The sequence below is a fragment of the Passer domesticus genome, chromosome 4, assembly GCF_036417665.1.
Source record: "Passer domesticus isolate bPasDom1 chromosome 4, bPasDom1.hap1, whole genome shotgun sequence".
In the NCBI taxonomy this organism is placed as follows: domain Eukaryota; kingdom Metazoa; phylum Chordata; class Aves; order Passeriformes; family Passeridae; genus Passer; species Passer domesticus.
In genome coordinates, this window is record NC_087477.1 from 74885963 (window position 1) to 74913051 (window position 27089).

The 27089-nt window shown below is 45.2% G+C and overlaps 2 protein-coding genes across 19 annotated transcripts in view; one reads left to right on the forward strand and one right to left on the reverse strand.

Annotated features, from left to right (window-relative positions):
• Positions 1-267: 267 nt before the first annotated feature.
• Positions 268-23934, forward strand: MFSD10 (major facilitator superfamily domain containing 10). Of its 7 annotated transcripts, none has more exons than XM_064418845.1 (13): positions 268-403; positions 2760-2948; positions 4117-4213; positions 7555-7658; positions 8444-8602; positions 9759-9947; positions 13278-13386; positions 13995-14106; positions 15326-15434; positions 17367-17457; positions 18960-19007; positions 19924-20013; positions 20355-23934. In XM_064418845.1, exons 2-13 carry the CDS (start codon positions 2778-2780, stop codon positions 20459-20461), a joined length of 1386 nt encoding a protein of 461 aa, XP_064274915.1. In that variant the 5' UTR covers positions 268-403; positions 2760-2777; the 3' UTR covers positions 20462-23934. The 7 variants fall into 7 exon arrangements, with proteins under 7 accessions (XP_064274915.1, XP_064274911.1, XP_064274916.1 ...); XM_064418841.1 differs by lacking the exon at positions 268-403 and adding an exon at positions 410-615; XM_064418846.1 differs by lacking the exon at positions 268-403 and adding an exon at positions 537-657.
• Positions 21432-27089, reverse strand: part of ADD1 (adducin 1) — a 62442-nt gene continuing 56784 nt past the window's right edge. For 9 of the 12 annotated variants that reach the window (XM_064418825.1, XM_064418830.1, XM_064418829.1 and 6 more), the window contains one exon: positions 21432-23862. In XM_064418825.1, coding sequence (XP_064274895.1) covers positions 23510-23862 — 353 coding nt within the window. In that variant the 3' untranslated portion in view covers positions 21432-23509. The remainder of the gene's footprint in view (positions 23863-27089) is intronic. The other 3 variants (XM_064418834.1, XM_064418833.1, XM_064418839.1) reach the window with 1 other exon arrangement.

Sequence of the window (27089 nt, forward strand, 5' to 3'; positions counted from 1 at the left end):
TGAGGGAAAAGTTTGGTTTGGGAACAGTTACATCTTTTGCAACTACCTTCTTCTCTTTGTCAGATAGCCCTTATCAGCTCCACGGCTAACTGCTGCTGTAGCAATAAAGGAGACGCAGCTCTCCTTGGAACGAGCGTTTCAAGACCTGTCTTTAGGGGCGAAGGCAGGGCTGCGGTGCGAGGCTCGCGGTTCGTTTCCGTCCCGCTGGGTGCGGGCTCCAGCCTCGCGGAGCCGCTCCTGGGCGGGCCGGCTCCGTCCCGGGCGCGGGCCGGGAGCGGCTCCATCCCCGCCGGAACAGGAAGGCGGCCGGGGCGCCGCGGAGGGCCGGGGAGGAGCCGCCGCCCGCAGCATCCCCGGGGAGGCTTCTGGCAGGCGGGGGCCGCCCGCACAGCCCGGAGCAGCGGTAGGTGCCCGGGGCGGATGGGCGGCGGGGCCGGGCCGGGCCGGGCGCGGCTCCCCCGGCGGGCCGGACCCCGCGCCCTCCGCCCGATCTCCGCCGGGCCGCCCCTTCCCTGCCCTGGGAGCTGCGGCTTGTCCCCGTGCCCGGCCAGCGCCGGCCCTGACCTGAGCCGGGGCTGTGGGACGGAGGCTGAGGAGCCTCCCCGGGCTGAGCAGGTAAAGCCGGGCCCGAGAAATTTTACAAGGGGATAAGGTGAGGTAAGGAAAGCGCCGAAGGATGAAATTGTGGCTGCTGGCAGATAACAAATCTCAGTTCGGGCAGGGCCGCCTTTGGTGCTCATCCCTTCCTGGGAGCCCCGGCCCTGAGGACGGGGTCAGAAGCGACGAGACACGGGCGGGGAATGCCGAGGGAAGGGCTGGGGAGAGCCGGGCAGACCGGCGGCTGTGAGGGATTCACGTGTGCCGGGAACAACTCCCCCAAAGCCACAGCCCTCCCTCTCCCTGCGCGCCTCGCACCAGGCAGATGCCGCCGTGGAGGTGAGGGGTTCTGTTTTTGCTGTCGGGATGCCAAGGGCCTGTGAAATGTTGTGTGGTTTCCTGCCTAGCAAAAAATTACGGAGAGGTTTGAGCAACAAAACCGATGGAGCACAAAGGCAGAAACGTGCAGTACCTTGGAATATTGCGTAAGGGAAATTGCAACCACGCAGCCAAAACTGGAGCAGAGGGAAAGGTCAGCGCAAGCATCCATGGGTTCGAGCTGCACGCTGGCAGAAATGTTCCTGAGGGAAAGGTGTGAAGGGTGTTATCTTTGTAAATAACCCTGGAATAAAGTTCAGCTTGGTCATACAATTCAGTGGATGACTAAACAAATTGTGAGGAAAACCAAGATACAGTCTGCCTCAGCGAACCCATCCCTCAGCTGTTGGCTGGATAGACCTAGGGCCAGAGACTGTTTGCTTAAAGGAATGGTTATTTTGGCTCCATGTGCTCTTTTATCATTTGGGTAAGCAAATAATGCTGAATATTTGTAGTGGTGATGATTTGCCATTTTAAATAAAAGGATCTTGAACATAAATCTGCTAAATCAGGCCAGTTTGGTTAAGAGCATTATGCCAAGAGTTTAGTAAATGGATTGCAGGTGGCCCCTGTTCCATGTTTATTTACCTCCTGGCAATTGAGCTTTAATAATGCATCAGTGCCACTAAGCTGACTTCATAGGTAAAGAAATGTCACAATAATATTTATTGCTGAGCATGACAAAGTGTTATGGCCTTCAATTAGTGTAGTATGGCTTTCTATGTGCAAGTGCCTTGTGTATGTAATGTGGTATATCTGGTCTGGAATAAAATTTATATTAAGAATCACTCACTGTTTTCAGTGCTGACTCATCAAAGTAAGTGAATGTTTTTGTATTAATTTGCTTTGGATGAAATTCTGTCTCCTTTTTTACTCTTAGTCCAACAAACTTTCAGGGACTTTTGCAGCAGAGGGGACTGTAAATTTGATTCTTTTATGACTAAGATATTGTGTATGTTTTATAATTTGAAGTTTGCAGTTCCATGGTTTATATATTACTCCTTGATTTTGATTTATGTTGCAAATGAGTTAATTTTTGGGATTGAGACCAACTCCTTTATTTGTTAAAGACTGAACTATATATGGTCTGCATCCTTGTTTAGGGCTTTAAGATAGTTTTGGAGTATTATCAAAGAGAGTTGATAGTTCTGGTATTTCTGACAAAATAAAAATGCTGCCTTAATAATTTGATGCCCCAGGTCAGTAGCTATCATCTGGAGAAAGAAATAAAAGATGAAGTTTAACATTTTCTTCTGTTGTTTCTTGTGTTGCGCTGTGGGGTTTATCTTGAAGACCGCATTCCTGCAATAGTTAGGAAGTCTGCCTCTTTTTTCTTTTTTTAATTGTTGTTTTGGTCATTTCTAGTATACACTGAAGGCATAAATAAACTTACTTGGATGTAAATATTTGGACTAGAGTGCCATTTCATTCCTATTTTACTGTAATCCTGAATTGAAAACATGTAGGGAAGTCATATTAGTGTTGCTCATGTGTTGACAAACTTCAAATGCTCCTTAGTTCTGTTCCATTTGAGGTGCTCCTATAATAGAGTTTGTTGTTTTATTGCCTTTGTAGCCTGTTCTTGATGGGAGAAAATTTGGTGTTGAGCTAATAACCAAGACTAGAGGGTTGAGGCTCTTGTTCCCTTGTTCCCAGGTAGCTTAATATAGCCAGAACTTTTTTTGTGCAGTCTGTGGAAAGTAGGAAGGACTCTGCAAGATACTCTTATGAAAGGCCTGCAAAAAGCTTCCTATTGACTGGATATAAATGCAATTTTTTTTTAGGAGCAGAGCACTGGGAACATGGCTCTGCAAGAGAGAGGAACCAGCAGCAGCTCCAGCAATGACAAGCAGGAACAGAACTATAATCGTGTTATTACAATTGTCTTCCTGGCCCTCTTCATCGACCTGTTGGGATTTGCCCTCATCTTGCCACTCTTTCCTTCCATCCTTGATTATTACAGCCAGACTGAGGTAAGTAACAAGAAAGTCAGCCCACAGAAAGTGTTAGGATCTTGAGGGAGGAATGGAAGAAAAATCACCTGCCTTGGGGCAAACCAAACAGCTGTAGAAGATTAATAATTACCTGGCACATATAAATGGTGCATGGAGTGAATTTATTTGCTAACCTGCATAAGACTCTTCACCCTTATTTTTTCATTAAAATGGGAGATTTGTTTTGATAAAAATTCAAGTATTTCTTAGGGACTAGTCCTTGTGGTTACCAATGCTTTTGTGTCTTACACTGATGTCACTGGTGAGGCAGTTCATGATGGATCTCTGTGCTGGGGTTTATTGAAGAACCAAAGAGATGAGAGCTTTTACCCCACCTGAGTTTTTCACAAGGTCACTTGCTCCCTCCCCCAGTGTGGAGTTCCATCTCATCTTCCATTCCTGGCAGGGAGCTGGCTGCTGCTCCAGGAGCAGGGCAGAAGGTCCTGTTGGATCCTGGCTGTGCAGGTGCTCATTGTTACCCCTCTCAGGTGTTAATGGCATTACTGGTCAAGATGAACGTGCTGTTGTGGGAGAATTGTTCTTGCAGCCCACACCTCTGTCTCTCAGCCCTTTCTAAGCCCACTCCAGCTGCAGCTGTAGGCATTGTCCTTCTCACAACCATATCTCTAACCCCAACCATGGACTCTGATCTCCAGGGTCTTCCTCCATTTCCAGTGTATTTCCAATAGCCAGGATCTCCACCTGCTTTTTCAGATCCTCTTCTTTTCAAGCACTCCTCCTCTTTTTGGGAGTCATTCTTTTTTTTTTTGCACCACCTTTTCTTTCTGCATCTGCAAGCTTCTGGCTCTCCCAGGCTAAACATGTGCAGCAGGACAGAGTGTTTCTCATGTTGGTTTTTAATTGAAAGATTCAGGGCATGCCTGTTTAATTCAGGATTTAGCAAGTAATGGGCCTGAAGTCTTGAAAAAGTTCAAATTCACATTCCCCCACCCAAACATATCCTATCTGCTGTCTGTTAACATTCACAATTTAAGCTATTTTTGATCAGTGAGGAAATTTTCCCTCATGGGGAGGAGGGAAGGAATCATCTAACATTGTCTATAGTTCACATCATCTCTAGTCTCTGATACAGTCTTTGAAAATAAACTTTCTTCCTGCTTCTGTTTCCCTGTTATCTGTTTTTCAGGATGGATTCTATTTGTCACTGCAACGTGGGGTAGACTGGTTTGCAGTGATGGCTGGGATACCTCCAGAGAGGAAATACAACAGTGTCTTGTTTGGAGGTAGGGAAACTGAGCAAACAAGCTAACAGCCAAAAAACAGTGTTCTTTCCAAGTTATTTGCAATGTTGATGTGAAGAATGACAAGAAATACAAAAAGCATGCTTGTCTGTTATTAGTTCTAGGTTTAAGTAACACAGAAAATGTCTCTTAGAGTAGATTTTAAATGATTTTGTTTTCAGCACACTGATAGCAATGAAGATTTGGACAGCCCCATCTCTGTCATTTGGAGACACCTAGACAGGCAGGAGGAATGGGATATCAGGAACCTTGTGAAATTCAGTAAGGACAGATTTTAGGTCCTGCCTGTGGGAAAGAATAGTCCTTGCAGTGCTACAGACTGGACACTCACTGGTGGTCCTGGGGGTCCTGGTGAGCAGCAGGCTGAGCATGAGTCAGCCCTGGCAGCAAAGGGGCCAAGAGCTCCTGGGATGTGTGGACAGCATCAGTGGATTAAGGGAAGTGATCATCTTGCTCTGCTCAGCACTGGATAAACCAGATCTGAATTGTTGCATTCAGTTTTGGTCCCCAGTACTCCAGGGAGGAGTGTCCATACACCATGGTGAGTTCTGTGGAGTCTGGGGCCTTGGCTGGTCTGCAGTGAATGGCAGCTTTCTAACACCTGGAGAGCTAGGATCTTCACTGAGGTGTGTGGGAGAAGGAGAGGCAACAGCTGTAAGTAGAAGCAGCTGGGAAATAGGGGATAACATTTTTCCAGTGAGGATGGTCAGTGGAACAGGCTGCCCAGAGCAGTGTCCATCCTCAGAGATTGTCAAACCCTGATTGGGTAAGGACCTGAACAATCTGCTCTGACCTCACAGCTGACCCTATGAGCAGGTGGTTGGAGTAGGTGACCTCCAGAGCTGCTTTTTAACCTGAATTATGCTATGATCTTACTCAATTTGTTCTACAGATTGTTACAGAAATACAGGCCTGCTGTTCCTTTTTGTCAGACTGCCAGCTGAGGGTCAGGAGCCTGCTGTGCTGGGCCCTGGCAGTCACAAAAATTACTCTCCCTTCACAATTGATCTGCATGTGATCAGAGATCAATCAGTAGGAAGCACTGGGAACAGAAGCTTATGTGTTCCAGCCTCGCTTGCCCCTTGAGTAGGTGCAGTGCAGCACTGCTCCTAAATCCCATTAGTCTTATTAAAAGCAGCAGAGCCACTGGATTGCAGGACCCATAAGCATTTTCTCTCTCTAGGACACTGCTGTGGATGAGCTCCAGCAGGAGCAGTGAGGGAAGTATGTCATGTTACACATCAGAGACTCTTCTGCCTTCTTGCCATCTAGACAGTTGTGACAAAACTGTGATTTCAGAGTATGAAGATATGAAGGTGTCTGGGTTAATTTTAGTTAGACCCTGTCTACCCTCCTTTTTTAGTGATCTGAGGCCTCCCCCAAGATAAGCAATAGGCTTTTAAAATAAACTAAATGAAACACAAAACTTAATTACAATGTGTATGAATGTTACTATTTAAAGTAGTTTAATTTGGTATAATAGGCATTAAGAAGTTTATAATCCATTTTCCTTTTACCCACCATATCCCTGCAGGCATGTTTTTCTTTCTCTGTTCATTTTTTAGTCAAATTACTGGCTTTGAATGCTAGGAAACAGTTTTCTTTAATCCCTCAGAAGCTGCTTTCTGTCTTCTCTAAAGCTTGACCAGAAGCTTCCTACTTTCAATTTCTCACCATTGCAGATTGTTTAGACAAGGGGTGGGAACTCCCAGTCAAGTCCAACTTGTTGCTTTTCCTTTTACCTGCCGTGTCCTGCACTCTTGGGAGTTCTGTGTGGAAAGTTTCATTATAGTTGTGATGTTAAGCAGAGGCTGCTGCAGCCTGTGTTCCTTCACTGCCCTCGTCTGCCACGAGGAGCACAGGATTGGGAAGGCACTTGCAAGATCATCTGGTTGTTTCTCCCAGTGCCAGCCATATTTTTTATTTTTCATTAGGCTGCAGGCTCTTCAAGGCAGAAACTTCTCTGCCCATGTCAGGGCCCTGAGGGCACCAATACTTAGTTGCTGTGACCAGTCATCACCCCACATTGTCTGCCCAGTGATTCAGGAGCTGTGTTTCAGACTTTGTCTCCAGGGCTGTCTCTGTCCCCATCTCTTGGGATGGGCCTCAGACTCACACTGGAGGTGCCTTGTCTCCCAACCAACATCACAGTGTTGTTCCCACTCTTTTCTCTGCCCCTGACTCCAGGCTGGACTCCCTGGAAGGGAGTTGAAGCCCTTGCCTTGTGTGGGACTGTCAGTGGGTCCTGCTGGCAGCACCTGCTCTGCCCAGCCCATCAAACTCTGGGGCACCCAGGCTGGTGAGGGCCCTGCCAGTGCTGTGGTCACCCTCAGCTCCTTCCCACCTGGGGAACAGCCCTGTTTTTGTTGCATGCTGGCTTGGAAATTTTTGGCATGAAAGGGTGTTCTTACAGTGCTAGAAACAGTGAAGGGAACTGTGTGTCATAAACTGCCGGTGTAAAATTCTGTCAGATTTTTTAACCAGTTTTTTTGAGCTGTGAGTTATCACAAGCAGCTCTTCCTGACATGGTGTTCAGTATCAATATTCTGTCTCCCTCAAAGCAGATGGGAGCAGAACTTCTGGTCTGTCTCTCCTCTGCCTTTTAAAGCTTTGATAGCTGAATGATCTCAGACATATAACCCAGTTTTTCCTTTAGAGAAAAGCTCTGACAGCAAAGCATCTTCTGCCTGCTTGTTGAGAGTGTAGTGCAAATTAATAAGTCTATGAAGCTAGAAATGGCAAGAGAAAAGAGGAATTAAAGATCACAGAGACTGGAGGCAGATTTCAAAGGACTCTTGGAGTCTGTTGGAATCACTCCTACCTCTTAGGGTGCCTCACTAGCAGCAGTGGTTAAGTCCTTCTTTCCATGATAAAAAGGAAAGAAAAACTAATTAAGTGTGACAGAATCAGGTTCAAACCATCAAAAAAGTCTTAAAAGAACTGTGATTGTTAAAGACTATGTTATCTCTGCTTTAAGAACAAAAACTGTATGTAGTCAGCAGGGAAACATGGGAGAATCATCATTCTATAAGAACCAGTGAGTTTCAAACCCTTTCTCACCAGTGAAGTAATCAGGAATTAATCCAGTTTATGCCTGTTACTCTGGGCAGGCTGTGCATCTGGTCTATCTGTATTTGCTGCCTCAGTTAAGTAACAATGCAGTGTTGGTGTTCTGAGAGACAATGCTGCTGTTTTACATTTAATTTCAAGTTTTTATCCCACATAGTGTGATAGATCTCAAGCAGCTTGGCTGTCTTTGTACTTAAGATGAAGGCAGCAAACCTAATGACTCATATATTTTTATCTTTTTTTTTTTTTTTTAGGTCTGATTGGCTCAATCTTTTCCCTCCTGCAGTTTTTCTCCTCTCCCCTCACCGGTGCTGTGTCAGACCACTGGGGCAGGAGGCCTGTCATCCTGGTGACAGTGGTACGTGTCACATGCTGATCTTAGTCATGGCATCTCAACACACAGTGGGAGCCACCACGATCTTGTGCTTAGCACAGAATCTGAATTGTGACAGTCACAGTTCAGCTCTAGAATTGAATTTTCCAGGTCTGCTGCTGGCTGACTCTTTCTTGCCAAGTCACTTGGCCACACTTCCAAGTGTGAGTGCCTAAACTGAGCTTCCCAGACCCAGAACTGTTCATAGAAGACACCAAAATATTTATCTGTTTCTGTCATTTTCCAAAACCCCTTTTCCCGGGGTATGGGAGAATGACTTCAGATGCTCTGTTGACAAATGTTCAACTTAATTCTTTTGTATTTTAGTTCATCAGGTGATTAAAGAAGGCTGATCACTTCATGACCTGTTCCACAGAGCATGGGAATTGTTGGTTAGGAAGTTCAGTATAGCACTGCAAGATGCATTCCTTATGAATGTAAACATTCTTATTTTGAACTCCGATTTCTCTTGAATTTGGAAACAAATGGAGTGGGATGTACAAAAATGTTTTGTACCCAGGACTGGTTTAACTTCAACAGAATTTTGCTCTTCTAGTTTTGTTAGAAATATCACAATTATATGTAGTTTGTATGGACTTGTTTCTACCTCTTTTATATTGCTGTTCAAGACATAGTGAAGTGTCAGTTTATTCAGTTACATGGGGCAGCCATTGAAAACAAACAAAAAATGCAAATGTTTGGCTGTGAAATGGTCAGAGATGACATCAACTTTGCATTGCTTTATAAAGAACCCTTTCTTGCCTCTGCAGATGGGTTTGATAGCATCATACTCACTCTGGGCTGCCTCTCGGACTTTTGGCGTTTTTCTTCTCTCCAGGATCATAGGTGGGATAAGCAAAGGGAATGTCAGCCTCTCCACAGCTATCATTGCTGACCTGCACTCTGCAAAAGCACGCAGCAAGGGCATGGTGAGTTACACTTGTAGGGCACATGTTTAGTGTTAATGGGCAACTTTTAATTGATTTTGGGTGCTCAGTATGTCTTCATCAGGTGTGTGTTCACTGATGGAGAGAAAACATGACTTTACATTCTACCTTGCTTCTGGAAAGGTGCCAGACCATATTCCTGGGAGCCCCTGGACTTCTGCCAAGGACCTTCACCTACAAATGAAACACAGATGCTCTAGAGATGGGAAAAGTATCTTGTTTCAGTGTTAGAACTGTTTATCCTGCTGGTAACTTTAATTCTGATTATAATAGCTTAGAAATCAAAAGGTCTTATGGCCCAATTTTGGCAGCTGGAAGCCAGTTACAGGGCAGCCCCTTTTCCTTGCCTTCCCAAGCTGTGGAAGCACAGCACAGTGTGCTCCTGACTTCTTGCACACTGCACTGGCTTCAGCATCTGAGCTCAGTGGGTAGAGGATGTGACATTTGGCTGACTGAGAAGTATGAGCAGCTGCCCTATCCATTTCCAAAAGACAGTGGCACAGATGGAAACATCCTGCAGGCTGAACTTGGCCTGTGAATTACCAGTTATATCTTTTATCCTATAAAAACCTTCAGGCCCAGATTTCTCTTAACAGATTGTTGTAAGCCACTACAGAGGACAGCTGCTTCTGGGGAGGGGAAGGCTTTATATTTCACAGTGATAGCTCATAAATCTTCCAACCAAATTATCATAATCCTGGGGAGCCAAAAAGCATTTTTATTTGTGGAGAGAGATAGCCTTACAGCACTAGTAAATAAAATGGGTCAGGGCCTATTTTTAGGGCATGAGAGTAAGTCACTTAGTGCAGCATGGGTCACATCCACATGGCTGGTATTCTTTTCTATTCCAAAGCAAAGTAGGAATGTTCATTCTGCTTTCTAGGAGGCAAACAGCATCTGAGTGAAGCTGTTCTCAAACAGTGATGGGCCACTGCCTATTCCTGGCTCTTCCCTGACTAGACAGAGAACAAAATTGGTTATTTGGAAACAGCAGGCTTTTAATGCTTCATGCTCCTTGCTGTGCACTCCCTGCATCCTCAGGATGATTGGGTTCTGTACCTGGTTAATCCAAATAGTTTCAGAACCTGAAAAAACTGGTGTCTAACATTCTTTGTCTGTGTTCATTTTATCCCTGCAGGCCATGATTGGTGTTGCTTTCTCCCTGGGCTTCACCCTGGGCCCCATGATGGGGGCTTACCTCGCCATGCAGACAGAGAAGGGAGAAGTCTTCTACCTTCGCTCAGCCTTGTCAGCACTCGTGTTTTCTGTGGCTGATTTCATTTTCATCTTCCTCCTTCTTCCAGAGACACTTCCCAAGGAAAAAAGGGTAAATGGACCATCAGTCCCAAGATCTGGTTTTTCTGTAAAAATAGGATTTGAAAATGGTTGAAATATTGGAAACAGCAAAGAACAAGCTTTGCCAATGTCTCAGAAATGTAGCTCATTCCTGGGATTGGGATTATTATTAATGCTGGTGTCAAAGCAGTTGTATGATCATAGAATCATAGAGTATTTTGTCTTGAAAGGTGATTAAAGATCACCTACTTCCAAACCTCCCTGCCACAGGCAGGGACACCTTCCATTAGACCAGACTGGTCAACACCTCATCCAGCTTGACCTTGAACACCGCTCTCTGTCCCTGCTTTTTGGGGCTCTGCCCCTGCACAGCAGTGGGTGCTGCAGTGAGGTGCTGCTCAGGGCCAGGTCCCAGTCACACAGAGTGCACAGAGAGTTTGGCTGCTCATCACAGGGTGGTTTGGGGCTTCTTGTGCTCATGTGCTCTCAGCCTCCATCTGGGCACGTGATCCACGTGTTCCAGCATATTTGTAACTTCAGTTGTTAGGCTGCTCTGCTCTCTTCTTTGGTAATTCCTCCCACTTTCTGAGCAGTTTTCTTGGCCTGTGGGTGACAGAGGAAAGGCAGGTATGTTGGCTGCCTTTCTGGAACTTGGCTGGGCTGAGCTGGAGCAGGTGCTCCCACAGGTGTAGGAGTGGAATATGTTGGAAGGACAAAGCTGTAAAAAGAGGTGAAATCATCATGATAAATGGCAGGAGGATGTGCCAGTGGGATCAAACATCTGTTTCCTTGAAGTTTGCTGTGTTCTCATTATACCCTTGTTTCTCTATCAGTCTGCTTTTCACAGGACAGAGTGTTTCATATTGATTCATGTTGAAATTAACTTGTAGGAAGGGAAAATGGGGGGGGATGGGAAACGAGGATGTGTTGAGAACAACAAGAGGATAGCATTTTTACTCTCTTCCTTCCTCTTTTTGTCAACTGTTCCACCAGTTGATCAGGTCGAGAGAGTCATACTGGCCTCATGGTGGCCAAAACAGCTCCTGCTGGGAGAAGGGCAGAATAGGAAGGTTTCTAGTGGAATCTGTCCCCTTTAAGAGCTTTTGAGTTAGTTTTTTAGCTAAGCTAGCCATGAGCAAGGCTGCCTAGTTGGAGGGAGAGTCTTACAACTCTTTTTTCTGGGCTGTGTGTAGGGCTTTGCAGTATCAGTGGCAGCCCTGTGGAAAGACAAAGCTGTGCTCTGTGCATACCAAACACGTCTGGTTTGGAGGTGAGGCTGCAGCTGGGCAGGCCCAGGCTGAATTCCTGATGTGGACTGACTCTGCCTTCCAGACCTGCTACTGAGTCTCTCTGCACTAGAGGAAAACAGAATGAGCAGAGACACTCTGAAAAATGCCTGCCATTCATGGTGACTTTTGGGATGGTCATGAAGTAAAATTGAGCATGGAATAATGAATCATAAGCATAGAAATTAAATACAAGTTAGATGTTGCAGAGTTTGAACCTGTGAAGAAACTCAACTTCATGCAGCTGCTGACACTGACTGAAATTGGCAGTGTGTACTTTTTGGGGGATGGTGAAACTCTTTAGCCAGTTTTAGGACAATGTTTTCATTATGCATCAGTAGATTAAATCATTTCTAGAACACTGTTTCTATGGCAAAGAAAGGAGAAATTGAAAAAAAATTATGTATGCACACACAAACACACCTACATTAAAAAATAGGTGTATATATTTCATAAAACACTTAAGATTTTAAACATATGCAATTACAATATATTGTAATTGGACAAAACTAAAATCAGCCTTGTGCAAAGCTGCTTGGCATCCTGTCTGCCATGGATAATAGTTCAAAACAGGTACAAGCTACAGGGTGTTTTTGTTACTGGCAAAGATGCTTGCAGGGAGTTGCTTGTGCCCAGATCCTCTGTGCTGGAGTGCAAACCCACCAACACATGCAGGAACTGGGGATTGCCACAGGCCAGTTCCAGGAAATCCTCTCAGACCTCTCAACAGGGTGAACAAACTTCTTGGGTGTGTCTGTGTGCAGTACATGCAGTGGGAGGGAGGATAAATATCCCAGGATTTTCTGTGTGAATCAGCAGCTTCGTGGCTCCAGGCCAGCCCAGCCCATTGAACTGGTGCTGCTGTGGGACTCATGGGCTCCAGACTCTGCTGTGAGCTACTCAGCAGCTCTGACTGTCAAAACAAGACAGGGGCCATGCTAATGCCATATTGGAGGTTGATTTGTTTACAGCTTCATTAAATCCAGCACCTAATGAGCCCCCAGGTCATGCACTGAGATTAAATTCCACTGATAATCTGACCTTTAAGCTCTGCCCTCAAAGGGATGGTGGCTCCCTCCCTCCCCATCTGGGAAGAGAACTCATCAAATAAAGCCTGGGCAGTGCTTTGAAGGAGTGAAACACTACGTGTGATTATTCAGGATTCTTGAGTGTCTTATCTCTCCCTGTGACTGTTGTGTAAAGTGACAAGTTAAATTCTACTAAAAAAATTGTTTTTACTAATAATGTAGGTATTTTGATTTCTAAAAATTCAGACATTATTAGTGTTTCTTTAATTTTCTATATTTTAGAATTTAAAAAAAAACAAATAAAAATGTAAATTATCTATATATGAAAGAATAAGCATTAGATAGAAGCATAAGTGCCTGTGGGTAAGGAGCAGGGAGAGTATCACTAGGTACATAATTAGGTTGAGAAGTACACAGTACAAGGCCCAGAAGTGTTACAAAATAAATCTCCCTCTTTAAAAAGCAACCCATTGTGGCTGGGCAGAATCTCCTTGGAAATTTCTCTAAAATATTTTCAAAAAATCTCTGTAAAAATTATATTTTCCTTCCCTTCCCCAGGAGGTGTCACTGGCTGGCTAAAATAGCAACCAGTACCAAGGCAGAGCAGTGTCTGATGTGCTGCACATACTGGTCTCAGATTTGTAGCACAAGAGCAAATCCTCAGCTTCCTGTGAGCTTGCAGGCAGATGAGCCATTATTTTCCCAGTAAATGTTCTTTGGACGTGAGTGATGATGCAAAAGGTGAACCAAATAAAGCCACCTTCGAGGCTGTGGAGAAGGAGCCACTTCTGCTTTGTAAGAGCCCAGAGAAGAGTTTCTGTCTGCAGTGCAAGGTGCTGCCAGTGCTCTGCCTTTCAGCTGCAGGCGCCAGTTCTGAGTTCAGAGTCTGGGTTGTTACTGGGGCCCACTCAAATCCCAGTGCCAGGTGCCTCGTTTCATCTCCGATGATTTGTGTAGGTGTAGAGGCACATTTGGTGGTTACTGTCAGCTCCTAGCAGTGGTTATTGCATTAGGGTTTTAAATAAACCTCTTTCTGTCTTTGATCAGGTCCCTTCTGTGACATCTGGATTTCAGGCAGCAGTTGACTTGCTCAGTCCTTTGGCTTTGTTTCAGTTCTCTGCAGTCACCCGAGGAAAGGAATCCCCTTCAGAGCAGAGTAAGTGTCAGATGGCTTTTTACAGTAATACTCTGTGGTTTTTGTGTATGGCACTGGCCTCTAAGTGAAAACTGTACTCAAGCCATTCCAGAAGCAGGATTCTGTTGACTCATTTAAAACCCACCTTAATAACTTATGAACAGGCAGTTGGAAGTTCCACTGGACCTTGGTCCTTTTATTCCCAAAAGAACATTTTGAAGATGAGTGTTTTGAAGATTTCTGACTTGATATTTGTGTTTTCCTCAGCCACTGGCTGTAGTAAGTGAAGTGATTTAAAGATAGATCAAGGTATGAGCAAGGGAGCAAGAGAGATGTGAGTTTGCTCATTCAAGCTGCAAACCAGGAACTTCAGACTGGAATTTTGTTTCTCAATTCACAACTTGGGAGATGTAGGATTCCCTACATCTCTGTAGGACTCCTTTTGTGGCATATCTTGTATGGATATTTAAAATGAACATCTGAGGTGAGAACATTTCCCTGTACAGTTGATAAATGCTGCTCTTCTATTGTGGTTTTATTGTCAAGCTTTGCTTGGAAAACACCACCATGTTTTTCTCCCCACCTCCCACCCCCTTGGTGTTTGTTTGGATTTTTTTTTGGTTTTTCAGATCTTCAGAATCTCAAAATTTTGGGCCTGGCCTACTTCCTGTACCTCTTCCTGTTTTCTGGCTTGGAGTACACACTAAGTTTTCTCACTCACCAGAGATTCCACTTCAGCAGGTATTGCAATAAATGTTTGGATATTTTCTAAATTTTTTTTTAAGGTCTCTTCATGTATTTTCAAGAGAGGCTTTCTGACATTAGTAAAGCCACCCCTGTGTTCAGTGGTATTTGGGCTTTGTAAGAAGAATTGATGAAATATAGACACAATGTTTATTATGAAAGGAAGTACTCCATCTACAGCTTCTAAAAACTAGGGATTATAAATACCCAAGATTAAATTTAAGCTCCTGAAATAGGTATAGCTGTGCTAATTGTATTGATTATAGTAAAACCTTTTCTTGCTCAGAAGAGTTTTTGGGTATCAGGACAAATACTGAAGCTCAAAAGATGAAGGATGGAGGGATATCTGTGTGCTGATATTTGCTCATCAGCAAACTCTGCATGGCATATGGTGTGCAGTCATGTCACAGAGCCTGACTTCCTGTAGTCAACCACCAGAGAAGAAAGAGCAGAACCCACCAACAGCTCAGCTTGAAATACATTTTCTGCCAGCTCATAGGAAGAATTCCAGCCAGGAATGTGAACTTGCAACTTGATTCCTGTGCGTGTCCTTCCCTTTGAGTAATTCTCAGGGGTTGTCTCATCTTTCCCTGTCTTTCATTACAGTTTGTGGCTTAAGTAATCCACGTGTGTCAAGGAGAGGTTTTGTAGTGCTCTGAGCTCTGTTGTGTCCTGTGCACTCAGGGCAGCCCTCAGTGAGCTGCAGAGCTGTGTGCCAGCAGTGCAGGCTCTGGGGCAGCAAGCTTGAGAATATCTACATCATTCAGCCAGTGAGAGAGGGGACAGTTGAAGAAAACTGAAAGGTGGAGGGAGTGATGTCTCAGGCTTCCCAGTGTGACACAAGACACCACCAGCTGTGCCTTGCTGACCTCCATCCAACCCTCCATGAGCTGCACCTTGGAAACCAACATCTCCTGTGCACATGCACAGATGTTCACAGCTCAGGGTCGTTGATGTGCTTTGTGGGCCACCCCAGAAACCCTCACCTAGCCCAGAGCAGCCCAGAGGTGGCTGCAGCACTTGCCAGCATTGTCCCACCTCTACAGTAAGACCTTGGGGCTTTCCCTCCTTGCTCTCTGCTGCTGGCAGTGTTGTGAGACCCTGCAGAGCTGGGAGAGCCCCAGGGGCTTTTTGTGGCCTTTGCTCAGGAGTGGTGGTTCCCAGGCGGGAATGCTCCTTGCCTGACTCCTCATCTGTGCTTTTGCCTCCCTTCCAGCATGCAGCAGGGCAAGATGTTTTTCTTTATTGGAATAACAATGGCTGTGATCCAGGGAGGCTATGCTCGCCGAATCAAGCCAGGAAATGAAATCAGAGCTGTAAAAAGGGTAAAAAAAAATCAATATTTCTTTTTCTTCCCCCTCCCACAAATCTGATATGTTAATTTTCAGTGTGAAGTGCAGTGAAGGGTAGTTGGAGATTATGACTGTATTTGTCCAATCAAAAGAAATTTCTCGCTCATCTATCCAGCTAAATGATTTCTCAAAACTGGTTGTTGGGCACTTATCTAACTAAACTTTAGAACATTAGAGCTCTTTCTTATGATACGAGCAACAATACTATTGAAACTTTGTCTTCTTCATATTTAATTACAGTAAGGAATGAGAACAGATTGAATATCTCTGCAAGTTAGGTAGAATATTGTGAAGAGTATGCTTTATTGCAGTGGTTTCTCTTGCAAAGCAGAAACTACTAAAGCTGCTTCAGGGCTGATCTCTGACTTTCTTTCTGGGAAATGATTTTCAATCTGGCTATCTTTATGCTTGACAGGCTTTCCCTAGAGTATGTTTCACTGCTGGGCAGGGAGAAATAGATTCTTTTTGCAATCTTTGGTTTGTTGGCACGTAACAAAAGCATGTATCAATGTTCAGGCTGAGGTTTCACTGACAGGAGTGTACATTCCTTTGTTTTGCTTGGCTCTTTCCTCACAGAGATACTGCAGCTGCTGTGCTGGGATGACAGGGAGCAGCTCCCTGCAGTTTATACAGCTGTGGGGACACTAGATGTGTCCTTTACATTTGTGTGTGGAACCCAACAAAGCACTGCCTTGGCTCCTTGGCAATAGGTTTGCTTGGACTGCTAGAGCCTTGATTCATGTATTTTACATTATTTTGAGGCCCGTGTGATTTCACTGGTGGAAGGGTAGATTTCCAAACCACTGCATTCCAGTGAATTGACTCAGCTCCTCTTAAAGCGATTTCTGCTGGTGAAACAATCTCCCTCCACCCTGGTCCCTGGCAGGCAGACACTGCTGCTGGTGTCACGTTTCCCTGTGGATGAACATCAGCTGTGCTGCTTCATCCTCCCCATCCCCCGAGGGCTCTGTCGGCCTGCTGTGTCTGCTGGCACTGCACTGCCCTCTGCACCTCTCGTGTCCATGCTCCTTCCCCAGCCCTGCAGCAGGACTGTCACCTCAGACTGTCACCACTCATTTGCTGGGCTGCTGGCTCCTCAGAACGCCCTCAGCGTCTGCTCTGCAGAGACCCCCAGCCCTGGGGACTCCTCTCCATGGAAGCCCGTGGGTTTTGTGGGAATTCCCCCTTTTGCTGAAGTGATTCTGGCAGTTTGTGAATCTGCACCATGTGGCAGAAGTGGCCTCTCTCAGCACAGTGGTTACAGTAGCTCATTTATCACTGAATCTTCAAAATGAGGCACTCGGTGGCAGTGAATACCCTCCTTTATCACACACAAAGCAGATCTGATCTGTCTTTTCTGCAGGGGCTCTGTAAGAAAGGCAGGCATCACAGGGGAATGGCAGTCCAGCTCTTGGAGCAGATGAAGAATGCTTTTTATTTTGGGGGTTTGAATTTTAGATGCACCCTCTCCCCCCTTTTTTCCTCTTGCCTACAGAAACCTGAAAGTTAAAGATAAAATCAGCCAATAACGCTGAGAAAAAGCAGAGGAGCTGTAGTCCTGCTGCACACAAGCTTTTTCTTTCCTTCTGCCAGCTCAGGAGATGAAGAGTTAAAGTCAGATTTCTCTCCAGGTCAACACAGAACAAGAGGAAACATCCCTGCAAAGCGGCAGCAGTGTAGAGAGAGAACTTGCATGTGCAATCATGTGATAGTGAGAGGGAGCAGAAAAGTTCATTGTGCTGGTGTGTGGCCGTGCAGGTGACTCTGAAGTGTCTGCTTGGGAAGAAAGGGCTTTCAGCTCGTAACCTGTGCGCTGTCCCATCCCGTGGGAGCTGGCAGGACACCTGGAGCTCGGCTTTAACGAGCGCGGCTCGGCTCTGACCGTGTGACTCATTCCTTTTGCAGGCTATTATGCTGCTGATTCCAGCGTTCTTGTTAATTGGATGGGCTGCGAATGTGACCATGCTGAGTGCTGGACTGCTGCTGTACTCCTTCGGTGAGCTGTTCTAAAGGCACTGCAAGCTAAGCACAAATGATTTTCCTTCGTGTATTTATTCACACTGTTAAAAAAATGTGCACTTTTAATTTCAAACGACATGTAACAGTAAGTTGACACTTGGGTTTATGAAGTACAGACGAAACAGTGTTTGGGTTTTTTTCTGATGCTGTTTGTATCACAGGAAGTTGTCATGGTGGTATTTGGAAGCATCCCCAGTGCTCCTGCTGTCCTGTCTCACTGTAGAGCTCTTGAGGGTGTTTTTTTTACCCCTTCTTAGCAGACCTAGAAGCAAAATATCCACTAAATAGCTCAGCTCAGGAACAAAAGCAAGACATGGAACCTTTGTAGCCGAGTGGTGCTGCATTATTTCTTAGGCTGGAGACCTGCACACCCTGAGGGTGTTCAGAGTGAGGGGCAGGTGTTTTCAGTGTTTGCAAAATTCTGTTCTGCCAACCTAAGCTGTTGTTCAGGGAAACAGTCATGAATGAAGTTGGATCCATCTATTGGATGTCTGAAAAGAGATTTCAGGTATTACCAATGCTGCTGACTATTGTTAAGCAGCTCCATGTATGACTTAGTACAGAAGTGGACTTCTCTTTGCATGGTACAGCTTGATTTGGGAGTAAGCTGTAAACCACAAAATGTACTTATTGAGCCTGTTGTCTGTCTGGGCCCAGCTGTGTGTGTTTGACAGCTGAGGAGTGAGAGGGGGTGTTCATTATGTTTAACCATATTTGATCTTCCCTGGCCCCCTCCTGTGCAGACTCCATCTCTTCCCAGTTAAGTCAGCTAGAAATGCCCCTGGGGGGGTTCTCTTCTCCTTCTCTTCCTCCCTCTGCCCAGCAGTGGGGGCACCTGCAGTTAAAGCAACCTTGATCATTCCTGCTCTTCCCTTCCCCTTCCCCTTCCCCTTCCCTTCCCCTGCTTTACATGTTTGAGGCACTTCTTTCCTGGCAGAAAAGGTCCCTATTGCAGTAAGAGGGCAATGATTGCTGAACAACAAAATCTTTGCGTCCAAAAAATTTTGTAACCTTTTCTTCTTGGATGTGACTTTCCCAAGAGAGGCTGTAGCTGCCTCTCCTCCCTGAGTCCAGTGCCCTGCCTGCACAGGGACAGTGTCCCTCGGTACAGCCCCCTCACTGTCTGTTTGGAACGGAGCAATTCCCTGCTCCTCCTGATAAGAGCACAGTGCTTTGGAAAGCTGCCAGCTGGCTGATCTGCCCTGTCCATCCCTGTCCCGAGGGCTCACAGAACGAGGGATGCTAATGTGAAACATCTGCTTGGAGCACTCACAGCTCTGGGCTCTTCCTGCAGGTTGGCTTGGAGGGGGTGTTCCCATCCTGACCTGGATTAAACCTGGTGACTCAGTGGTGGTAGAGTGCCCAGAGCTCAGCACATTTCTGTGCAGCAGTAACGAGTTTGGGCCACATGTCTGTCACTGTTCTTGTCTGTTCTGAGCTCTGCTGTTCACTGACAGTCTCTTGTGTGGATTTTTCCAGCTGCAGCCATTGTTATCCCGTGTTTGTCAGCAGTGGTGTCAGGCTATGGTGAGTGTCCTTCCTGCTCTGACCAGCTGCCCTTGGCCACACCTCTGACCTTTGCACTGGCTTGGCTCAAATTGCACAAACTGACCTTGAGTTGAGTGAAGCATCAACAGGAACAGTTGTGGATCCATCTGGGGCCCTTCTGCAGGGGAGCACAGGGAACCAGCCTGGCTCATAACTGATAATTTCAGCACTAACAGCAATGATCAGTGACCATCAATATCACACTGGAATTTTGTGCTGTGTAACAGCTCAGTCCAGTGTGATGGGGAAACTGCAGCGAGCTCATTGCTGGTGGTGATGAAGAAGATGAGAAGTGGGCAGAGGCCACAAACAGCACTGAGGAGAGAACAGTCTGGGCTCTCTGAAAAGGACACCAGCTATCCCTGCCAGCAGTGAAGTAATTTCGTGCTGATTCCTTAGAAAAGATCTTCTGAGGAACCTTCTGAAACCTTCTGGCAGTGGCTGCTCTGTTACCTTGTAAAGCAGATGTAGATGTGGTGCCATCTGTAGATAACACAGCTTTGGATCACCTGGGGGCCAGGACTGCAGTGCTTGCTGAGGTGCAAAAGCAAGGTTTTGCTCATTGAGGTCATGTTTATGTTGCTCTTATTTAGCTTGCACCCACAGTTCTGTGTTTATTGTACACCTGGGCCTTCTCAGAAAATCTTGTGTACTATGTGAAGATTTTGTTTTGGATAAGTTTGGGGGTTTTGAACTGCAAATTGTCCCAGTCAAGCATTTGTGCCAGGCCCTGGTGTTTATGCAGTTGTGAGGGCCTTGGTGGAGGGCAAGGGCAGGCTGGGAACTGGGTGAGAAATGATGGGAGGGGAAGATGGAAGTGGGAAATACCCCAAAGAACAAAGCTCCCAGAGCCACAGCCGTGCCCAAAGCCCAGTGTCACCCTCTTCTTGCACAGGCACTGCTGGCCAGAAGGGACGAGTCATGGGCATCCTGAGGAGCCTGGGCGCCCTGGCCAGAGCCCTGGGACCCATCCTGGCAGCTGCAGGTGAGTGTGGCCTCGTGCTCCTTCCTCTCCTTGGCACCAGCCAGCCCAGGGGGGGCAGAAGGGGCAAGGTATCCCCTGCTTGGGGTCAGAGCCCCTGAGCATTTCAGGTGAAGGGACAGAGGAGGGGGAAGCAGCCTGAGAGCTTGAACTTGGGCTGATGTTAACACCAGGCAAGCCAGAACCTGTGTCCTGAGTGCAGCCCTGTGCCCAGCTCCTGGCAGCCTCTGGCTCAGCCAAGGGGTCAGAGATCTGTTCAGCTGTGCAGGTACAACAGCTTTGAGGGCATTCACACATCTGCAAGGACAAGCACAGTAACAAGATGAATTCCCTTTCTTTTGCAGTTTACTGGCTGGCTGGGGCAGAGGTTTGCTTCACTATCTGTGGAGCCTTTTTCCTTGTCCCCTTGGCTCTACTCAGGTCTATAAACCAGCAGACAAAGGAGGAGTAGGAAGGAGCCACAAAACCATCACCAGCTTCCAAGGACCTCTGCGAGACCTGACTCTTGGCACCTGACTCTGCTGAGCAAATAGGAAGGTTTTGATCTTCTGGAAGGAGATATACACACAATGACCAACAACACACAGCAGTTATGTTTAAGGTGGCCTCCCAGCCAGCTGGGTTAGCTTTGCAAATAGAAAAACACCAAACAAAGGAAAACAGACACACACACACTCACCAAGAGCTGCGTAAGGCATTAAGAGCAGCAGAGAAGCAGAGACAGCACAGGAGCAGCAGGCCTGGAGCACACAGGGCTCTGCTGCTCACCCCGAGCCTCTGCAGGGGCTGGGCTGGCACAGAACCAACCCTCAGCCTCCTCAGCACCACTCTGATGGGTGTTTGTTTGTACAAGTGGTACCAGAGCTCTGCAGCTCCACACCTGCAAACGTGATGGTCAAACAAAAGCAGAGGCACTCTGCAGGCTGTCTGTAACCCACTGGTACTTTGGCACAGGTGGACTGTTTTTAATATACAAATAAATTTGGAGACATGTTTTATATTTCTAATACTGTGGGATATTTTTGATGACCAAGCCCTGTTCTTTTTGCATTACAATAAAGGGTTACATTGAACACTCCTGTGGTCAGTTCATTACAGTTGTTACCCCCCTTTGAACTGAACTGAACATCCCTGTCTGGCTGAGGCAAAAAGGGGCCAGAATTTCACCCAAGGTGCCAAAGGGCTCCTTGAGGGAGCCAGCCTTGGATGACAGCACCATGCTGCTCCAGCCAGTGCCTGGGGGAAGGAACCACCACCAGGCTCTGCCCCTGCTGAGCTGGGAGTCTCTGGGAAGGGAGTCCTGCCGTAACCAATTGGAGGATTTTCTGAGAAGGAAAGCCATCACTAATCAACACCTTAATTATTAAAACTAAGCAAGTGAGGCTACAGAATAAAAGTGTACAAGTTTTGAAAGCAGAGCATGATTTTTTTCAATAGTTTTATTTGTGAGTAGAACTTAATGATACAAGAAAGAAAGAAAAATACAGGACTTTATTCTGCCCCAAAGTGTGTAACCATACCATACATGACTACATTTCATATTGTAATACAAAGAACTAAAAGAACAAACTACAAAATTAGAAATTAAGAGTCATTGCATATGTGGTCAAGATAAATGGAGGGACTTCAGTAAAGAACTGAAACATACAGCAATTAGTCATTTAGTTACGACCCTACAATAAAACACAATTTAGCAAAATAAGTGTTGTTTGCTTCCTAGTGTACAAGGACATACAATGTTAGAGCAGAAGCTGAAAGCCATTCGTGCCATGCAGTCCTGCCTGAGTGCTGCTGTCCAGGGGCTCTGCCCAGTGCCTGCTCTGTCCCACACCGGCCCTGCCACCTTTCCCTCGGCCCCCGTGGCCGCCTCGCCCCCTCTGCTCTCACCTGAACACTGACAGCTCAGTTCCACCTCCAGCTGTTCCCCGTGGCCGCCCAAAGCCAGCCCGAGGCACGGGCCCCTCCCGGCCCGGCCCGGCCCTGCCTCCAGCGCTCCCCCAGCCGGCCCTCGGTGCTTTCTGCTGCATCAATGTAAGGCATTAGTTCTCTGCTATTTTACCAATTGCAACATTTAATATTGTCCTAAAAGGTTACATCCATGTTCTGTTGTGTTACAGACGCTTACTGTGAGTCAGTGTGTTGCCCTCACCCCCACGGGGTGTTGGGGTTTGCTGCTGTTAAACCCGAAATGCAAATTCTGGAAACCAGAAGTGGTCAGTGCCCCGCAGCCTGGGCCGGGGCACAGCACCCGCTTTCCAGAGAATTCCACCACCTTGACCTGCCTGATCTCAGACTACTTTTATAATTAGTGATAGACACAAGCATGGCAACAACTGGGAAATAGTGAACTCAGTGCCATGCTGCACATTAAACAAACATTTATAGCAAACAGTGAAAATACACCTTTGAGGTTACACGGGATTTCTGTACTCAACCGCTGGCAACAACAACAAAAAGATTTAAAGAAAGGCCAGCTTTTGTAAGTGAAAATATAATTACTATAAAACAAGGTGAAATACTCAGTGTAATGCATTTACATTTTTGTCAGTGGGAAGGAACAAACACAAAAGGCTGCACATGGGGTTCATGCACAGCAAGGCTGCATGTGCAACAAAGGGATTTTTAAAAGGATGAAAAAACTGTGCTAAGGCCCAAAACACACCTGCCCATGCTCCACACCACCAGCTTTTACTTCAGTTACTTTTTAACCTTTTCTAACAGCCAAATCACCACATGACTCAGTGAGGCAAGAGCAAAGACAGATTTCCCTTAAACTGTAATTCACTAGAAAGAAAAAGCACAGGCCAAGACCGGGCTCTTTGAACACACAACGTGAGCGGAACACACCACAGACATTCCAGTCCTAGACAAAGACTGATTTCACCAGCCAGTTATAAAATAAAACAAAGTGAAAAACACTTTCATTTTGTAACAACAGTGAGAAGGGAGAAAGAGAGGAAGCAATGGAGAGCCTCAAAGCTTGGCCAAACCACAACCTGTACTCACAAGCTCGCAGAAGTTTACGTGTCAGTTCAAGAATTCACCCCCCCTTGAGAACACCACTGCAAAAGCATCCTCTCTAAAAGTAAAAATTTAAGAAATTTACTTGTGACTTGGAACAGAATATTGGAAAGAACACTTCTTGTGGGTAAGCAATGGGTGTTTTATTCTTAATTGTGAAGTTTTTATATTCTTTTGCAAAGCAGTGCAGGCTTTAAATTAAAAATAGTGAATCAATGCCTTCCACATGGAAGTCATTTACATTTGATTACAAACTAGGGATCAGATCTGTGGCAGCTGCTGAACACACAGGATTAGCACCTTTTTGGACACGAGTTTCTGGTTATAACCCTAAACAATCAAGCCATAACTTGAGGGGCTGGTTGGATTAATTGTGGCATTCATTTACATAGTAAGACAAAACACTCAGTACGATCTGGTACATTCTAGTGGTTAATGGATTTTAAAATATGACAGTGTTTCTGCAGTGGGTTGGCCTTTAGGAGTCACTCTTCTTTTTGCTCTTCTTCAGGAAGGAAGGAGTGCGGAACTTCTTTTTCTTTTTCGATGGGGACTTCCCTGGAGATTCATCACTACCTGCATCAGCTGCTGTCCCCTCCTCAGCTGTGGGTGTTGCTGGCTCCTCAGTGGGTTGGGACTGGGGTTCTTTATTTTCCACTGCAGGTGGTTCCGTTTGGCTTTTGGGCACATCATGATCACATCTCCCTTCCTCCTTCCCTAAGGGAGGGAAGCCGAGTGCTTCCGAAGGCTCATCGGGGGTGAGATCTGGGAGGGTTTGCTTGAAGGTTGCAGCGTCACTGTCATCTCTGTAGGTCTGCTCCTGCCGTGTCTCTGGTGGACGGACAGACAGTGACAGTCAGTTTACAAAAGTGTCCCTGGAGCAGGGCCAGCGAGGCAAGTGGATGGTGAGCGCGCTCTATAAGAAACTAATCTATTAACTTGGCATGAAAGCCTTTGTAATAGGGCTGTTCCCCAGCTTTGGGCACAGAAGAAACAAGATATTCCAAAGTTCTGTTTGTTTTTAAGCTTCTTCACACAGAACAGATAAAGCTGAATTGTATCAGCAAGAAAGTAACTGTTCAGACCTTGCTCCTGGTTTACTTGTGATATTTGCAGGCAGCACAATATTTTTGCACAATAAAGCAGGAATTAAACCTACAGTTTCCATTGGCATTGAGTAGAGTGTTTTGCAATTCCGTACTTTTATTTTTCTTTTGGAGAGATAAAACTAATTGCTGATTTGCAGTGATCCTATACATGCAAATCCATTAATTTCTAAATTGTTGCTTTGCCAATTTATAATCCCAATGAGGAGATTTTCATAATATTCTTCCATAAGATCTGACAGATATTGCTTCAAAATATAATTTCCTATCACAAAGGCTTCACTTTTTTTTTGCAAGATATGAGTAAATATTATGGATTCCTATAAGTAAAATCCATGTAGTTTATCAAATTAAATGAGCTCAGCAGGTTATGCAATACAGCTTGTTTTGTGTATTGTATGTGATGTCAACAGCCAAACTCACCCTGTAAAAGGGAACATCGAGAGTCCAGTGGCAGCTGAATGTCCAGAGGGGAACTGAGCCACTCCTCCCTCTGTCCCCACTCACTGCTGTGCTTTAGGATGTTCTGTGTGGGGCTCCTCTTTGTGCATGGCTTGAGCAAGGAGCACTGTGGGGCTCCCTGCTCTGCAGTGTCCCACTGGCTGTGCCACATCTCTCCCCACCCGTGTTACGTAAGGAGGAATTCAGAGCAAATTCCAGGCCATGCTCATCGTGAGGCACAAATGAAAGGCAGCTATTTTTTTCCTCCTTTCAAGACCTTGTTTGTTTTAATTTGAAAAGACTGAAGGCTTTCAGAAGAATTTACAGAAAATACTTGATACTTTCACATTTTTCCTATAAAAATGACAGTGTTCTTTTTACTTCTGCCAGATGGGATTAATAATTCTCTGATATATTTTAGAGGGCTCTGTTCTGCGAATACCTGCTAGGAAACAAACATGTTCTGCCTAGAGCACCATGAACTTCTAATAGGTTAAATAAACACCACGCACTAGTATCCACTCAGAATGCACAAGTTAGCAGTTTAAAAGTTATAATGCAGGCAGGATTTAAATCAGAGCAAAAAAGAGAAAGCAGTTATGTACAGTACAAGCTGCCTTCTGAAGCTGTAGTTTAGCCTGTCTACGTATGGCAGACACATTAATAGAAACACCAGTTACAGTTCTTCACTACCACTACCCTGCTTTTGGATTTGACTTTTCAGGAATTAACTGAAAACATTGCTGAGCTCCTCTCCCTGGGATCCAGTGGCAGGATGTGTGGGAGTGGCTCAAAGCTGCACCAGAGGAGGTTCAGACTGGACTTTGGGAAGCATTTCTTCACTGAGAGGGTGGTCAGACATTGAAATAGGCTTCCTTCTTACTGAGAGCTGGTCAAGGCCCCAGGCCTGGCAGTGTTCAAGTGGCATTAGGACAATTAGCTTTAATTTTTGGTCAGCCATGAATTGGGTCAGGCAGTTGGACTAGATGGTCATTGTAGGTCCATTCCAAGTAAAAAATATTATATTCTATTCATTAGTTGGCCCAATTTTTAGAACAGGCACCATATTGGATTGTCAGGTTTATTCTATATTTTTTAAAATTAAGTTTAAAAGACAATTTTGAAGTCTTAAAAAAGGGTTTAGAGAGTCTTCAAATTAAAGAATAGGAAGCTACAAACATTCAAACAGCACTTGCCAGCTGGCTTGAGCATTGAATAAATATAAATGGGTTTGTAACTCATTAACCCAGGACTGCCATCCTTCCCAGTTTGTCAAGATCCCATCATCCTTAATAAACAGATTTACGTGGTGCTGGAATCAAGCAAACATCTGTTTATCTAGTTTGCTCAGGGCAGTATTTTACCAGAATTCAGAAGATTTACAAGTTCCACATTCAATTAAGCCAGCACACAACATGTAAATGCCCTGCTACTCTACCTCATGGATTTCAGTAACATAACTAGAAAGCTTTAAAAATATTTTTCTTGCTGCAAAACCTATTTACAGTTTAAGAACTCAGCAGCACCTCAACATTTTAAAAGATTTAAAAAAAAAATAATTACATTTACATCCATGCTCTCCCTTTATTTTTATATATATATACATATACACTGTGGTTTAGGAGTTTAAAGCATAACATCAGTACTGGTGTGTGTTTACAATTCACATTATTTGTGAAAATAAATGTTTATGGGGTTTTGGTTTTTTTTTCCAACACAACAATGTGGACAAACATACAAACTAGGCTATAACTGAGTTAAAAACACTTAAATGATTTCAGCTATACTTAAACAGAAAGACTATGATGAATCAAAGCTGAGAAGAGGTTGTATAGTGACAACATTGTCATTCAACAGAACCTCCCCCAACCAAAATCATCATGATACAAACTTCCAGTTATTCTCTAAAATAAGCTTTGTATGTTTGTCCTGGACAACTTTTACAGCCAGAAGAGTTTGTCAAACACAATCCTCTGTTTAAAAGAACTTTCAGGTTTTAGAACTTTATCAGTAACATCACAGGTGTCTACAATATAGTTTGACTTTCACACCTATGACAAACACACTGACTTTTGGATATAACAGGACATACAAACATCCTTATTCCTTTAAAGTATAATCTGAAGGAGCTCTGCAGAGCCAGCCAAAACAGCTGTAGAAGTTGCTGCCACCAAGTACTTGCTGTTATTCCTTGGCTGGAATTTGAATTCCCTACAGTTAACACAAAACATAGGAGTAGTCCCATATCCATTTCCATGCAGAAGTCTGCTGGGTAAATTTAAATCCATGTCAGTGGATTTTGCTCTGGAATAGATTAGGAACTCTTCCATTTTGTTACCAGGCCCAAGCTGTGTGGGCAGCAGCAAACTATTGGGGCAGAAACTGCCAGGGCTGTTTCAGCTGTATCTGCCAGGCAAGTTCAGACTATTCCTTTTTAAACTGAGGAATTGGACACACAGATATGGAAACACGGAAGGTGACTTTCACAGCTTCTCTCAAAGGGGGAGTGTG

Coding starts and splice junctions, on each gene's coding strand:
- MFSD10 (XM_064418841.1), top strand. CDS start 421: ATGGGCGGCGGGGCCGGGCCGGGCCGGGCGCGGCTCCCCCGGCGGGCC. Junction 4,214..7,554: donor CAACAGTGTCTTGTTTGGAG/GTAGGGAAACTG, acceptor TTTTTTTTTTAG/GTCTGATTGGCTCAATCTTT. Junction 15,435..17,366: donor AAATCAGAGCTGTAAAAAGG/GTAAAAAAAAAT, acceptor TTCCTTTTGCAG/GCTATTATGCTGCTGATTCC.